The 15,304-nt window shown below is 40.9% G+C and overlaps 2 protein-coding genes across 2 annotated transcripts; both read left to right on the forward strand.

The window, feature by feature from the left end:
* The first annotated feature begins 87 nt into the window (after positions 1 to 87).
* Positions 88 to 1,958, forward strand: znf593 (zinc finger protein 593). Its single transcript, XM_085392436.1, has 4 exons — positions 88 to 187; positions 417 to 631; positions 1,055 to 1,117; positions 1,213 to 1,958. The coding sequence occupies exons 2-4, from the start codon at positions 432 to 434 to the stop codon at positions 1,337 to 1,339; spliced, it is 390 nt and encodes a 129-aa protein (XP_085248562.1). The 5' UTR covers positions 88 to 187; positions 417 to 431; the 3' UTR covers positions 1,340 to 1,958.
* Positions 1,959 to 5,857: 3,899 nt separating this feature from the next.
* selenon (selenoprotein N) lies at positions 5,858 to 14,548 on the forward strand. The gene is made up of 12 exons (XM_085390795.1): positions 5,858 to 6,274; positions 6,965 to 7,082; positions 9,920 to 10,050; positions 10,373 to 10,585; positions 10,684 to 10,808; positions 12,113 to 12,250; positions 12,352 to 12,433; positions 12,737 to 12,925; positions 13,003 to 13,108; positions 13,439 to 13,551; positions 13,675 to 13,776; positions 14,190 to 14,548. The coding sequence occupies exons 1-12, from the start codon at positions 6,086 to 6,088 to the stop codon at positions 14,355 to 14,357; spliced, it is 1,674 nt and encodes a 557-aa protein (XP_085246921.1). The 5' UTR covers positions 5,858 to 6,085; the 3' UTR covers positions 14,358 to 14,548.
* Positions 14,549 to 15,304: the final 756 nt, after the last annotated feature.

A 15,304-nucleotide genomic window follows, 5' to 3' on the forward strand; every position in this document is an offset into this window, starting at 1 on the left:
AATCTGAAGTGAATTACGATTAAATATAATTTTGTTAGCGTTTAAATTAAAATAGTTAAGGTGTTTTTATTATCGCCCCACTGTTAGAGACCGGGAGTTTCGCGCCCTCTGGAGGTGACTGCGTAGTGTCGTTCTACTCCATTGACCCGGAAATAGATTTCACTTCTCTCGGTCACACGTGTGGAAGGTAAGCAAAGTCTGAAAATAACATCTGCGACGGCTTATTAGATGTAGATCGGCTGCAGTAACGATTGATTAGACGTTGAACGCATATTTTTGATCGGTATTTGTAAATAGATTCTAAGAATATTAACTGGGAAGTATCAGTGAAACAATCGAAAGATTTTAATGTTGACACAAGTCTGTGACGTGTCTGCGTTCATTTTGGGTGTTTAAAACCCTTTTGTTTCACACAGTACCAACTGGTTATCATGGGGAAGTCCAAACAAACCCGAAACCACAACAATGGCAAGAAGAAGAACATTGCAAAGACCTGGAAGACAAAGCGCAGGACCAAAGACCTGGATCAGATCCACTCAGACATGAAGCCTGACACAGCTGCTAAACTGCTGCATCAGGAGGTTGACTACGATGTAACCGGATGTGCACAACACTACTGCTTACACTGCGCGTAGGTATTTCTCTGTTTACTGTAACAGTCCATCTGTTAACTGACTTTGCTTGATATATATGCTGCTTACTAAACTCTTAGTCTTCATCAGTATTTCCTTTAGTAAGATATTTAATATTTCACCTTAAGTTCTGCCGAACTTTTCCCATTGGGGTTGGAAAAGAAGTAAATCTTCCCATATGAAAAGCTGGAATGGAGAAATATTCTGTATTGTCCAAGTCTGAGGCCACAGGTCTCAGCTGGAAAAGGGTGGCGTACCCAATGATGAATGATTCGAGCAAATTTCAGTCCTAATCCAGGGTTCCAGATCCTCATGGCTTCCTTAAAATGAAATGCCCTCTTCTTATACTCTCTTATGCTGTGAGCTGTTCATCTGTTAAATTTTTAAGAAATATAGATGTGATGGCTCTTCTTGTTTTGCAGGAGATATTTTGTGGATATGAGATCCTTGAAAGAGCACTTCAAAACTAAAGTGCATAAAAAACGGTAAGCGGACCACTCTACAGTCACATATTTGGACTTACAGCTCGTAATCCTATCCATGTAAGTTTCATGGCTTACCTCCTTTTTTCCCCATCCAGACTGAAACAGCTCAGAGAAGAGCCCTACACCCAGGAAGAGGCAGAGAGAGCAGCAGGCATGGGCTCATACATCCCTCCAAAAGTTGTTGAAGTGAAGACCCAACCATTAGAGGAGGACATGGAATGAAAGCCTCTGACATTAATCCACAGACTGATTAACTCATAAAAGAGGCATTAGCAGTTAATGCTTGCAGTTATTGTTGTCACATACTTTAGTAGCAAATCTGAAAATGCCTTTTGTGACAGATAATGTTTGTTTTTCAGCCAGCTGTGAGAAACGTGGTTGTTAAACTTCCATCACCAAGTTCAGAAGACTTCTCCTTACAATCAGATGCATTGTCTGCCTATGTAAATACAAAGGATGGTGGAATGTTTTCTACAATAATAAATTTTGTGGAGTTGATTAAGTCACATTACACATGTGGAGTACAGCAGTGCAGTTAGAGCTGTACCTGAACTTACCAGACAAAGAAATAGAGGAAAACATGCATTTCTGTACACAAAGTAATATTTATTTTTCACTCTAGTTGTTCATTTAAAATACTGGACAGTTAACTAAGTTTGACTATTGATAGAAAATGTAATTCTGCTGTGTACTGTAGACCTTATTTTGTTACTGCTTCAAATGGAGGGAATTGGAGATGTGCATAGTGATTCAGATGTCTGCGACCAGGCTAACTTATACCTCGTTAAACTTCTAAATGTTCTTAATTAAACAATCTCGAGACAACACTGCACAGAGATCATATCATCATGTCTCATTTTACAGGTCACAAGGATTGGGAATGACACAGTTGGAGTGCTTGTGCTTTAGTTGGAGGCACTGGGTTTCACACGTAGTCCCCTATTTTCAGTGGCGTAGTAACTGAGCAAACTATCATAATTTTAAATATCAGGAGTATTTTTAATGCTTCAGTGGAAATTCTTGGCACTCGATGGCTGTGTGAAATCTACAGTCCATGAGCGTTACCAGTGCTGTAGCCACCTTCGGCTGTTTGTTTGTGAGTCTCTTCATTCAGTTTTGAATTTAATTACCGAAAAGCTAATCTGTTAGGTTGAAATCAGGTGACGGATTGAAAAATATCCCATATGTTTGTCTTGAGAAACGCTTGGGTTGCTTTTGAAGTATGCGTTGAGCAAGAATCCGTTTACTGTGAATCTGTGAAGCTTTGATCAGTTTTGCAGTATTTGGCTGAATCTGAGCGGATAGTATAGCCTTGTACACTTCACAATTCATTCTGCTACTTCTATCAGCAGACACTTCCACTGTCAGCCATACATGCCCATGCCGAAACATTGTCTCTACCATGTTTGAAAAATAATGTGGTTTAGTGTAGATCTTTCTCCATACTTTTATCTCACTGGTTTCATCTTTCCGACAATTTTTTTTTCCTTTGCAGCCTAATCTGGTCTTCCTGTTCTTGAGTGTAACCAGTGGGTTTCACTTAATTGTAAATCCTGTATTCATGAAGTCATCTTTTGATTGTAGACTTTCATAATGATATTCCTTCCTCCTCAACAGTGCTCTTGACTTAAATAGCTGTCGTGAAGGGGATTCTGAAGCAAGGCAGTAACTGCGATCTTCCGCTGTATTTGTCTTGTGTGGTTTTTCAGGCATTTTGCGTTTCTGAGCTGGTCACTGCATTTTTTCCCCCCTGCAGAACTGTACCAGGTTGGTCAACCCTAAAGTTTTAGCTCCCACTCTGATAGGTTTGTTCTGGCTTTTCAGCTAATCATAGCCTCCCTGATAATTTCTCTGGGCCTCATATCGAGAAATCCAGTGACCAGCTACCAAATGCAAGTTGAAAAATTGGAATAAACTGCAGGTCTTTTATTCATTTTTAATAGAATAATCAGGTATATCAGGTGTCCAATTATTGTATAAAGTTGGCTATAATTCCTAAGCATTTACTGCAATACTTTTGTTCAATCCCTCACATGAAAGCTGGAAGTTTGCATTTTAATCACAGCTTAACTTGATGTAAAATCCATTGTGGCGGTGTACAGAGGAAAAACTACCATAACAACATATTGACCTGTCCAATACTTATTGACCTGACTGTATATGAAAACCCACATTCACCTGTTCACATTTATATTTGCACTTCAGTGGTTTTATCTTGTCACACACACCTGTGCGTGTATTGAGGGCAGTTTGTGGTTCAGTATTTTTCTCAGGGACACTGTGATACACAGACTGAAGACATTTAATCTGTACCTTTTAAAACAACAGAAAAACCACAAAATAAAGTTCCAGAGAAAGAATACTGGAATATACCGCTGTAAGGTTCTTGGCCATTCAGGAGTAATGGACACACATAGAGAGACAAGTAGCTCTTTAGTCCTCCTTTGGGCTCCAGATGCGAAAGTCAGAGTTTATCATCAGAATAAGAATACTTTAATAAACCCTAAGGAAACTATGTGGTTTACAGTTGCTCCAAGACAATAATAGTAACAGATTACACTAATTGTATAATACAATATATTACAAACTTTTAAAAGTATAAGAATTAGCTCATTTATACATATCAAAAATGTTACAGAGGTCAAATATATATAATTAACATTTTACTCTAACCTGTACAACTTTGTCTTTGTTATTTTACTGTAGAGGATGTGCAAAAGGGTGTAACTATAGCAGTGTGTACTGTGCATTAGATGGAGGAGTTGTACAAAGAGACAGGTACAGGCAGGAATGATTTCCTGTGTCATTCAGTGGTGCATTTGGGTAATCTCAGTCTTTCACTGAACGTGCTCCTGTGACTGGCCAGCAGGTCATGGAGTGCGTGCAAAGGTATTGTCCAGCATTGTCCTTATCTTGGACAACATCCGCTTCTCCAACACCACCCTAAGGGAGTCCAGCTCCGTCTCCACAACACTGGCCTTGTGGATCAGTTTACTGAGCCTGTTGCCATCTGCAACCTTCAACCTGCTGCCCCAGCATGCAACAGCGTAGCGGAGGGCATTGGCCACAACAGACTTGTAAAACTCCTGAGCATTGCACGACAGATATTGAAAGACCTCAGCTGCTTCAGAAAATGGAGACAACTCTGGACCTTACTGTAGAGTGCAGTGGTGTTTGGTGTTTTCTATGAGTACACCAAGGTATGGTGTACACATAGATGATGAGCTGGAGATGATTCTGCTCACACCAAGTGACAAAGGAGTCAACCACAGCCCGGTACTCCATCTCATCACCCTCATTGATGCATCCAACCACTGCAGAATCATCAGAAAACTTCTGAAGATGGCAGGTCTCTGTGCAGTGGCTGAAGTCTGTAATATAGATGGTGAAGAGGAAGGGGAGGTGCTCCTGTGTTGCTTATCACCTTGTTAGACACACAATGTTAAAGACGCACATATTGTGGTCTTCCTGTAAGGTAATCAACAATCAAGGACACAAGAGATGCATCCACCTGCATCACTGTCAGCTTATCACTCAGAAGGGTTGACCTGATGGTATTGAATGAACTGGAAAAGTTGAAAAACATGACCCTCACAGGTCTCACCGGCTGGCCCAGATGGGCGTAGACAAGAATGAGCAGTTAGATGATGGCGCCCTCAGCTCTGAGGTGGGGCTGGCAAGCAAACTCAAGGGGATTCTGATGTGGCCTGACTGGGTCGGGGCTGGGCAACGATAAGTCTTTCCAGGGTCTTCACAACGTCCCACAGGCCTGTAATCCTGTGGCACTGAATTGATATTGCACTAAAATGTTGAGGATTCTGTGTGAGATAAGGCTACTTTAGTGCCTTTTGCTTGGGGGAGTAACCTTTTAAATGGGCCTATTGTACATCAATGATAAATACATTTACATTTATAAACCCATGGATTTTCGTAACTCATATGCCACCTTTTGAGGTGAGGAGGTGTCCATAGATCAGCTATAGCTATAGGTTCAAACCCCAGCTCTGCTGAGCTTGGCTCTTGAACAGGACCCTTATCCCCGCAATGTATATATTACAAAGCAGCAGATAAATAAATACAAACCGTCAATGCATTTATAACCCAATTAATTAAGTGATACATGAATTGATTTTTCTGTTTAAAAGTAAGAGCGGAGATTTTCACTTTAAGCAAAAAGCTTCTTACATCTTAGCACACGCTTATGACACAGCATCAAAGTAAAGGTTTGATAGTTTTAATGGAGTGTTTAATTCTATTGCAGACAAATCTAACCATTAAAGAGAAGATAAAAAGAAACAAATGTTAAACCTCTGCTTCTAGATTAACTTACATGAAATAAAGGTAAGTAAAATCTAAATTTTGGACAGAGCCATTTGGCAGATACATTTATAATTTAACTGATTGTAAAACAGTTGCATTGTTGCGTGAACAATGCAACCCTACGTCTTTAAATACAGCTAGTGCCCCAGTGTACCCAGTAGAAAGATTGTAAAGTTATACTTCCGGTTATTACTTTCAAAATAAATCGTAGCGCTTAGCTTAGTTTAATTGAGTTTTTCTTTTTTGCCAGTAACCAACAACAACTTTGGCATTTTGCTAAAAAAAAATATTTGAATTCAAAACAAGTTGATCATAATATCATCAAAGAATTGCTACATTACGACACTCTTGCGCTTTTATTTTGAACGCCAAAACACTATACATCCGCTTTACCGTGCCAATTACATGCTAGCTTGACACCTTAACTGCATCCATATGGCTCGAGATTGGATGTGGGAAATAAGAAATCTGTGCTGCTAGCTAACGTTGCACAGCTGTTGCCAGCGGGGGTAACGGCCAGAGAAGAAGCGAGATCCTCTCCTGCGGGACAGAAAAAGTCCCGCTAGACTCGTCGCACTTTTTAAAAGAGCAAGTTTACACTGAAAGACGAACATGCCTTCGACTAAATAGCTGTGGTGGAGGTCGAGGATGGCCGCAGACGTAGATAAAAGAATCCCGGAGGAAGAGAAAAAGATTGCGCCGCAGAATGGGAAGCAGAGCCCGGGCTCGAGATCCTGGATCTACAGGGGGATGTGGACTTGGGTGGTCGTCTGTGCTGTTCCTCTGTTCGCTTTTGGGATAAAGTACTACCAAGATGCCCAGCTCCTCAAACGTCATGTAAGACCCAAATCTGTAATTATGTTATATCACAGTTTAACAGTGATCTCGACTTGGTGGGTCTAGCTGTGTTAATAGAAACTTTGCAGTGACCTTCTCGTCCTTTTGAGGACCCATGATTACATTAAAATCAGCGCAGGGACATTCTGCTGTTATCTTGCAGTAGTTTTCTCTGTAACCGATGTGTTTCGATTATTTATTTAGCGGACACGCAGTCACCATAAAGCTCCACATCTGCAGTTTTTCCACCCCCGTAGTGTTTTATTATAGGGGGGTGGGTCTTTGTCACAGCTGCTAAAACTCACCCCCTTGTCCAAATCCAGACTTGTTTGGTTACTGAGGGTCTCCAAGTTGTTCTTGCACCTCCCTCCCCCTCTTCCCTCCATTGTAAGGTCGCTGGTAGGCACGCGTCTGCTTCAGAAAGGGTGGTTTGACTGAAATGCATGCTAGGAATCTGCCTCCTCAGGGATGATCTTTATCCAGGCAGGATGCTCAGTCATTTGGGATAATGTAGCACATTACTTTAAATGTGTCACACATCTGAGCGAATGTTTTTGTAGTTGTAATAATTTAAAATATTTGCATTTCATGTGATGGGGTCTTAATGTCCTAATATTTTTTATGCTGCATTAAAAAAAAGCATATGAATTGACCGTGAAGATCAGTCTAATGCATGTGTCCCTCCAATAGGAAGAGAGTGTTCGGACACTGGGTGCCGAGGGGCTTTTTCTCTTCTCCTCTTTAGACACGGACCACGACTTCTATCTCAGTCTGGAGGAGTTTAAACCTATTGCAGAGAAGCTCACAGGTGCATCATGTTACCTTTCTTTGTGCTTGTCACTTTTGTCCAATCATTTTCCTTCAGTCTCCTTTGTTACCTATCCTTGTGGTCACAAGCTTACATATACTCATGAGGCATGAATTTCAAAGTAGGGCTGCCAGAAACGATTATTTTGATAGTAGACTAGTCACCGATTATTTTTGCGATTAGTCGACTAATTAGATCATGCATCCATTGGACGTAAAACGTACAGTTCATTGCACCAGCATGCATCTGCTCTTATATAACTATCATTAGCTTACAGCTTTAAGTGTGTAAGGTATGTGCTAACTAAAAATAAAGACAAGATGATAGTTTATTACATTTTAATGAAATTTGCAGATTGTTTCGGTGAAGTTTAATAAACTCCTTGCTATCTAAAATATAACAGGACACCGGAGTATATTCTCGAGCATCTCACACTTCTGATAATCAGTTGTCTGCTTGACATTTATTCAGCTGTGTAAAAACTATAACTTTAATCTCAGCCAAACCGATTTACTCAGGAACAAATAAAATACTAAAAAAAAGCCAAACAATAACATTTGTAAGTTATCTAAGTGAATTATATATGTTTAACCTGAGTAGCGAAAGACAGCAGTGGGTTTGAAAACGATTTGCCGGGAGTCCGGTGCTCTCATGTAGTGATGGGATTTCCGGCTCTTTTTAGAGATCCGGCTCTTTCGGTTCGGCTCACTAAAAAGAGCCGGCTCTTTCGGCTCCGAACCGGCTCTTCAGGTTGTTTTGTTGCTTTAATTAATTTATTATTAACAATAATATAAAATTATGCACAAAAGGAATTACTAACATAAAAACAAGTGGTTTTATTTATATATGTTTATATATAAATATATGCGGTGGCCCCTAGAGACAAAACACGTACAAACTCCAAAACACATTTCTAGCATGAACTGAACTTCCAAAGCAGAGCTACTAGATCACTTAAATTACACAATTGAAAGCATGTGTGTATTGTTTGTGTATTTATACACAGGCACTCATATATATATTCAAATAATTTTAAAAAAAGTTCATTTACCTGTTATTACCACACACCAAATCCGGTCGTTGGTACTTGCTGGCTTGTGTAGCCACAAGATAACAAAGGCTCAACACTGCGCCCAGCATCCTGGAGCACTTCTGTTGTCTTTTGTACGTGTTTTGAGTTTTTATATGCTTCTGAGTTTTTATGTGCTTCGGAGTTTGTACGTGTTTTTACGTGTTTTGGAGTTTTTACGTGTTTTGGAGTTTGTACGTGTTTTTACGTGTTTTGGAGTTTGTACATGCTTCAGAGTTCGTACGTGATTTGAAGTTTGTATGTGCTTTGTCTCTAGGGGCCACCGTAAATATACTTTTATTTATTCACTCCACATAAAATGTAATAAATAAATCATATAATACAAAAATCAACTATTCACATTTCAAGTTTTAACTATTTAAATTTTCAGCTTTTTCCTTTCACAAATTTAAAGTGAAAAGAACACAAAACACTGCAAACCACAACACAATTAAATATAAATTATAATATGAAAACTAAAAGAACATGCATATTCTCTGTCATATGGACCTGCATGAATAAACTTTCTCAATCCTTTATCATCTGCAACTGAAAATAGTTGTGGATGATTACTATACCTTTCTAATGTTGTTGTCCCTGCCTCTCTTTCTCTCTCTCTGGCTCTGTTCCTGTGCTACTGAGTGTAACTACCGCCCCTCCCCCCTCTGCCCAGCGTAAAGCACAAGGCTCGCGTGCAGAGTGAAGCGGAAAAAAAGTGCGAGAGAGAGGCTGAGAGAAAGGAAAAAAAAAAAACCCCACGTGACGGCTCGCGATAAGGAGCCGGCTCGCGTCGTTCACGTCAAAGAGTCGGCTCTAAGAGCCATTTCGTTCGCGAACGACCCATCACTACTCTCATGGGCTCCAGTGAGCCTAGCCCCCGGCTAGCTATCGAGCTAGTGGGTAACAGACGTCTCCGAAAACGTCGGAGCGCTTTTGAAAATATGTGGTGTCCTGATAAACTAAGCAGATATTTGAGGTTTACACAGTTACATTCTCGCCTGAAAATATGTTAAACATTTATTTTGTGACCCAGAAAGAATAATAAGAGTAATATTAAAACTAGCTGCCACCACTGTTGGAAACTGAGCTGGGCTGCGCTATGAATTCTGGGACACAGCTTCTTCTTCTTCGGGGTTTAACGGCAGCTGGCATCCTTGTACATGCAGTGCTGCCATCTTCTGTTTCAGTCCGTTATTACACTCTTAAATCCTACTACTTATTCCTGCGGCTTTTGTGATCTTACAAAGCTTCAAACGACGCGTCGACTATTAAATCAGTCGTCGACGGTTTTGATAGTCAACGTAATCGTGACTATTCGACTAATCGTGGCAGCCCTATTTCAAAGTAATCAGATTTTACTGATTCGTTTGAATAGTTCTTTTTTTCAGGGTGGAATGATTGTGCAGCATACATCTTTAAGAGAAACTACCAGCTGTAGTCAATTATGATCACTAAGGAGAAGTTAATTGGACTTGGCCTTCAAGGTTAAAGACATTACAGAACCTTCGGCACCACTTAGCTATAAAGCATGTCTACTTGTTCCATCCTTGAAAAAGAACAGTTCAAAGAAAAAATTAAATGCCCCAAATCATCATGACATTCACGTACATAATAATAATAATAATGGATTGGATTTATATAGCGCTTTTCAATGCACCCAAAGCGCTTTACAATACCACTATTCATTCACTCTCACATTCATACATGAGTGTATGTAAACTTGTGACCACAAATGTATAGCCTCACACTGACTCTGGTTTACTTACAGGGATTACAAACCCAGCGGATTTTGAGGAGGAAGCGATCCATGATCCCAACGGGGAGACTTTAACCTTGGAAGCCAAAATGCAGCCTCTCCTGCTTGACTCCATGACAAAAAGCAAAGATGGTTTCCTTGGAGTAAGACAATACCAAACTCTGCGTGCTTCCTTTATGCTGCTGGTTTATTGTTCTCTTTCTCATCGCTGCTCTACAGCGTCTGCAGAGGACTGCTTTAATCAAAATCACAGCACAGAAAATCCCAGAAGGGGCTAAATTATAGCATGTTGATGCAGTTATTGTTGATAAATGTGCTTGTACATTGTCTGACTGTCTTACTCAGCTCTTTGTGAATGCAGCTCATTCAAAAGGTGCAAGCAGCCTTGAATTGAATCCAGAATGAAACTGCTGAGAATTTGTAATGCTTGTGCTTTCCAAAATTACCTTCCTCCATCTCTTTCAGGTTTCTCACAGCTCTCTGAGTGGGCTGCGGTCTTGGAAGAGCCCAGCAGTGCCTTCTTCGTCCTTCTCTGCAAGCCAGTTTAGGGTGTTCTTGCCCCCGAAGAACAAGATAGAAGTCGGTGACACGTGGTGGGTGATCCCCAGCGAGCTCAACATTTTCACTGGATACCTGCCCAATAACCGTTATCACCCTCCCACACCGAGGGGCAGAGAGGTAGCCTAAAAATCCATCTCTGTTTGGCCTATGGTTAGATTGTAACATGCGATTATTGCACTGTATAGTGGCTGATGGTTCTTTGGCTCTTGGTGCAGGTACTCATCCACTCCTTGTTGAGCATGTTCCACCCTCGGCCCTTCATCAAAACCCGCTTTGCTCCGCAGGGTGCAGTCGCCTGCATCCGAGCCAGCAACGACTTCTATTATGACATTATCTTCAGGTGAGGAGGGAGTAAGGAGGATGGCGGTGTTTTTTAATACGTTTGAACTATTAAACTGCAAAATATGTGTATTATGCATTAGTGCTGATTGATGTCTAAAGCACACAGTGAATTTTAAATTTATTACGAGTCACTGTGTTCACTTTATTATTCTGTCAAAGGTTTTACAGGAATTCTGTGTGGATGAATTCCACTTTTAGTTCGTAAGGAAGCAAAAGATGGAATTATTTGTTTTTATGCTCATTCATGACTTTTTAGTTTCCAGCTTTAGTTCCATATGACAGCCACAAACCATAGACAGAGTGAGACCGGTTCTGCCCCCCCCCCCCCCCCCCCCCCCCTGCTATCGCCAAGTTCTTGTCACAGGGAGTGGGCTGATTGTTGGGGTTTTCTCTTTATTATTATATAAAGCGCCTTGAGGTGACTTTTGTGGTGATTTGGTGCTATATAAATACAATTGAATTGAAAAAGCACTCTAATTGTAAATATTTAAAGCAGAAGTTTCAAACTCGCTCAAAGGCATGTTGGAAAATGAGAAAAGCACGTATGTTGATGTGCTTTAAATAAATATGTAGACTGCCCTACGATCAACTCACAAGAACCCGTTTCACAAGCCTGAATGTGACAACTAGTGGCAGCTTTTAGAAGACAAAATTCAATCAGATAAAACACAATAATGAAGATTTACTACTTGTGATCTTGCATGTATTTCTACAAATCTCACGGAGCCTGTTTCAGGGGCCTGAAAGCAACAACTCAGTACTCATGTGGGAGATTTCAATTAAAAGAAAAACAGTTAGTAGTTATAGTAGTTAAAATTCTTTGACAGTAGCCTTTATCTCATTGCAGATGGTTGTACAGACCATTCCTTACACTTGGTAAATAAAAAATCAGTCTCCCGCCTCTCGCAAAATTGTCTGCCTCCAGCATCAACTGGCCTTTTCTGTTACTCTGAGCTTAGTAGCTTGCAGGTGCAGTGGAAGGGCACCCTTTTGTTTAACTTGCTGTGTGCGTGAGATGCATGTTGCTATGGGGACCATTCCCAGAAATGGGCTGGCCAAAATGTCCTGAAAACCCAAAGTGATATGTGGGTAGGATTCAGTTAATTCTTGAGTTTGACACCTGTGGTTTGAAGTCTTTGTGATGCTGCTGTAGTAAAATAAAGCCTCTGACAGCTTTGTGAAGGTCGAAAATCAAAACACCGTGCAAATGTTATGACCCGACTCCCTGGTTAGTTCTTGTAGGGATTTCTGACAGAGACTTACGTGCTCTCAATTTTTACTCCTTCTGTTCACCCCCTGCAGGATTCATGCAGAATTCCAGCTCAATGATATTCCAGATTTTCCCTTCTGGTTCACACCAGGCCAGTTCACTGGCAATATTGTCCTTTCTAAAGACGCCTCTCACGTCCGCCTCTTCCACCTTTATGTCCCCAATAACAGGTAAATCCCTCTCATACACACACAAACTGTCACACGTGTTCATATACTCCCCTATCGATGGATCGTTGTGAAGTTTGGGTGCCACCTGTGCTGTGTTACAGGTCTCTGAATGTAGACATGGAGTGGCTCTACGGAGCCAGTGAGAGCAGCAATATGGAGGTGGACATTGGTTACCTGCCACAGGTATGGCTGTTTATCTCAACACTAACTGTTCTCATCACTGTGTAGCTAGATCAGTATTGTTTTTGGCTGACTGTCCTAACTTAGTCTTTAAGTTAAGTCACATCTATTTGATTTCCAGTCAATCAAACAGTATTAATGTCACGGTAACTGCCTGTTTTGACTTTAATTTAAAATACATATGGATTAAATACTTATGAACGTGTGGAATTTCACAGAATGTAAAAGATGATCCTCAGAAAAGACACACAAGAGTGTCTGATGTAAAGCGTGTGTACTATGTCTAACGAGAACTTGCGTTTGCAGTTAGAGCTCCAGTCGGCGGGCCCGTCCACTCCCTCCGTCATCACTGACGAGCAGGGTAATATCATTGATCGGCGTGACAGCAGCAATGAGCCCATCCAGTTTGTCTTTGAGGAAATCCACTGGACCTCTGAGATCAGTCAGGAGGAAGCTGCTCGCCGCGTGGAGGTCACCTTCTATCCCTTTAAGAAGGTAATTCTCTATGTTCGAATAAGTTGGTGATTGTGTTATTGCACACAGTGTCGGTGTAACACTGTGCTCCTTCCCAGGTGTCCTACCTGCCTTTTTCAGAGGCTTTCGATCGAGCCCAAGCAGAGAAAAAGCTGGTGCACTCTATTCTGCTGTGGGGAGCTTTAGATGACCAGTCATGCTGAGGTGAGATAATGTCATGCTTCAAAAGTGCATCACAGTCATTAAATTTAAGCTGCTAGCTTTCTAAAGGCATACCATTACCAATTAAATATTACTGTAAAGTGCACTTAAGCCCATTTTCTGAAATGGCAGGTAAATACAGGTGTTACTAATGATGTACTAATTATGTTAATTAAGGATCTGTGACAGTTACTCATGTCATTATTAATACCTGTGCTGGTTAATTATAATTCATTCAGTCTGCCAACTTTGACGACCATTACACCTATTTGGAGTTCTACCTTGTTCCTAATATGTTCACCGTATCTTTGTCTCCTCCCCACGCTTTTATAGGTTCGGGGCGAACTCTCCGGGAGACAGTCCTGGAAAGTTCGCCCATCCTCGCCCTCCTCAACCAGAGCTTTATAAGCAGCTGGTCTCTGGTCAAAGAGCTGGAGAACCTGCAGGTAAGCAGCTACAGTGATGAAAAATCCAGAAAGTTGTGCAATTACTGAAAAATGTGCTTATCTTCTTACTTTAAGTACAGCTGTGTTTCCACTTAATAAATATCCTGCTTCCTGTTTTCCCAGGCTGATGAGCAAAACCCTGCGTTGAGTGAAAAGGCTCGCTTACACCTTGAAAAGTACAGTTTTCCTGTGGAGATGATGGTGGCTCTGCCCAATGGAACCATTGTAAATATTATTTTTCATAGAATTAAATCATAGGCAAAAGCACACTATTGGGAATATTAGGATAATAAATGTTGGCTATCTGCATTCTCCATGTTGCATTAGCAGTGAAACGACACACTCAACTGTAAGGCTGATGGCAATGAAATAATAAAAATGAAATACGGTAACATTAGCTTAAGTGGATGCATCATATCCCTGTAAGTGCCCACACACTAGCCAAGCATAATAAAACTGGCAGAGATATGGAAGACTCTGCCAAAAATGTACTACATAGAAAGTTATTTACAGTTTTATTAGCAGCTATTGCAGAAAGTCTTACTTTGAAAATGCCATATTAACCCTGACTGACCAAGTATAGATGCGAAGAAGAAAGAAGCCTCTAAAGCCTTTTATCCTCTTTTATGTGGTTTCAGGTTCATCACATCAATGCCAACTTCTTCTTAGATCAAACTGCCATGAAACCCGAGGAGGAAGAAGCAACTTTCAGCTTCTCTGGCGGCTTCGAAGATCCCTCCACATCCACTTATATCAGCTTTCTGAAAGAGGGCTTGGAGAAAGCCAAGGAGTACCTGGCACAGTAATGTGTTTGAGCTTAACCAGACTGGGCAAATGATCCAAGATTAGGAAAACCTACTAAGCATCTGGTGGCGTTCCTCTTCTGTGTGTGTTGGCAGCTGGAAACATTTTTGCCTTCTGTACTCTTTGCTACTATTTATTTGGACGACTCTCTCGGTTAAAAAAAAAAAGAAAGTTTTATATAGTATTTGTATTGTGACAAGTAGAAATCCAAAGGCCTTCCACGCTGAGCAGGAACAAATACAGTATGTCACACATTTAGACTTGCTCTTTATCCTTGTAGCTGCTGAATAACTTAGCTATAAGATATAGATGGAGGCCTACCAAGTCCCAGATTAGTGTCAGTACCATTCTTTAGTGCGTTACATCCAGTATTGTGTTCAGTATTTCTTCTTTTATGTGGTGGTGTTGCATGTGCAGTATTTATTGACTAACTGAGCTTCTCTGCTGAGTGTACCCAGAGACGGAGCTGCTGTTGTTGTTTCCTCCAGCTGTGTTTCTGCAGTTAGTGAAGGCTTTGCCTGAAAGCTCTCCCCGAGCTGGGTAACGCCTGATGTTCTTGTTGAGGCTGCTGGAGGGAAACACCCTTCTCTGACTCGGGACAAAGGCATGAAGAGGAACTTAGAAACTGGACTGGAGAACGTAAAATGAATGAATCAGACGTTTTCCCATATAGCTTGTGTTTAAAACCAAATGTTACAATCTATTCACAGAACGATATGACCACACCAAAGAACTTCTCTTTTACTGTGTAAGCAGATGAATTTGTTAGGCTGCTTTCCTATTATGGCTCATATCTGTGTAAATCAGGGTGAAAAACAGTTGGATTGTTTCTTTAGTGAGGAGCAAATAATTTCTCTGTCTCTCTTCCCATCGTATAAACAGAACAGTTGGCATCTTCAAGTCCTAATTTCAGAACAGAAGAGCCCAATGATCTCACACACACACACCC

This window comes from Rhamphochromis longiceps, linkage group LG19 (genome assembly GCF_057381845.1).
Source record: "Rhamphochromis longiceps isolate RC_006_pf linkage group LG19, R_longiceps_female_GT1.1, whole genome shotgun sequence".
Taxonomy (NCBI): domain Eukaryota; kingdom Metazoa; phylum Chordata; class Actinopteri; order Cichliformes; family Cichlidae; genus Rhamphochromis; species Rhamphochromis longiceps.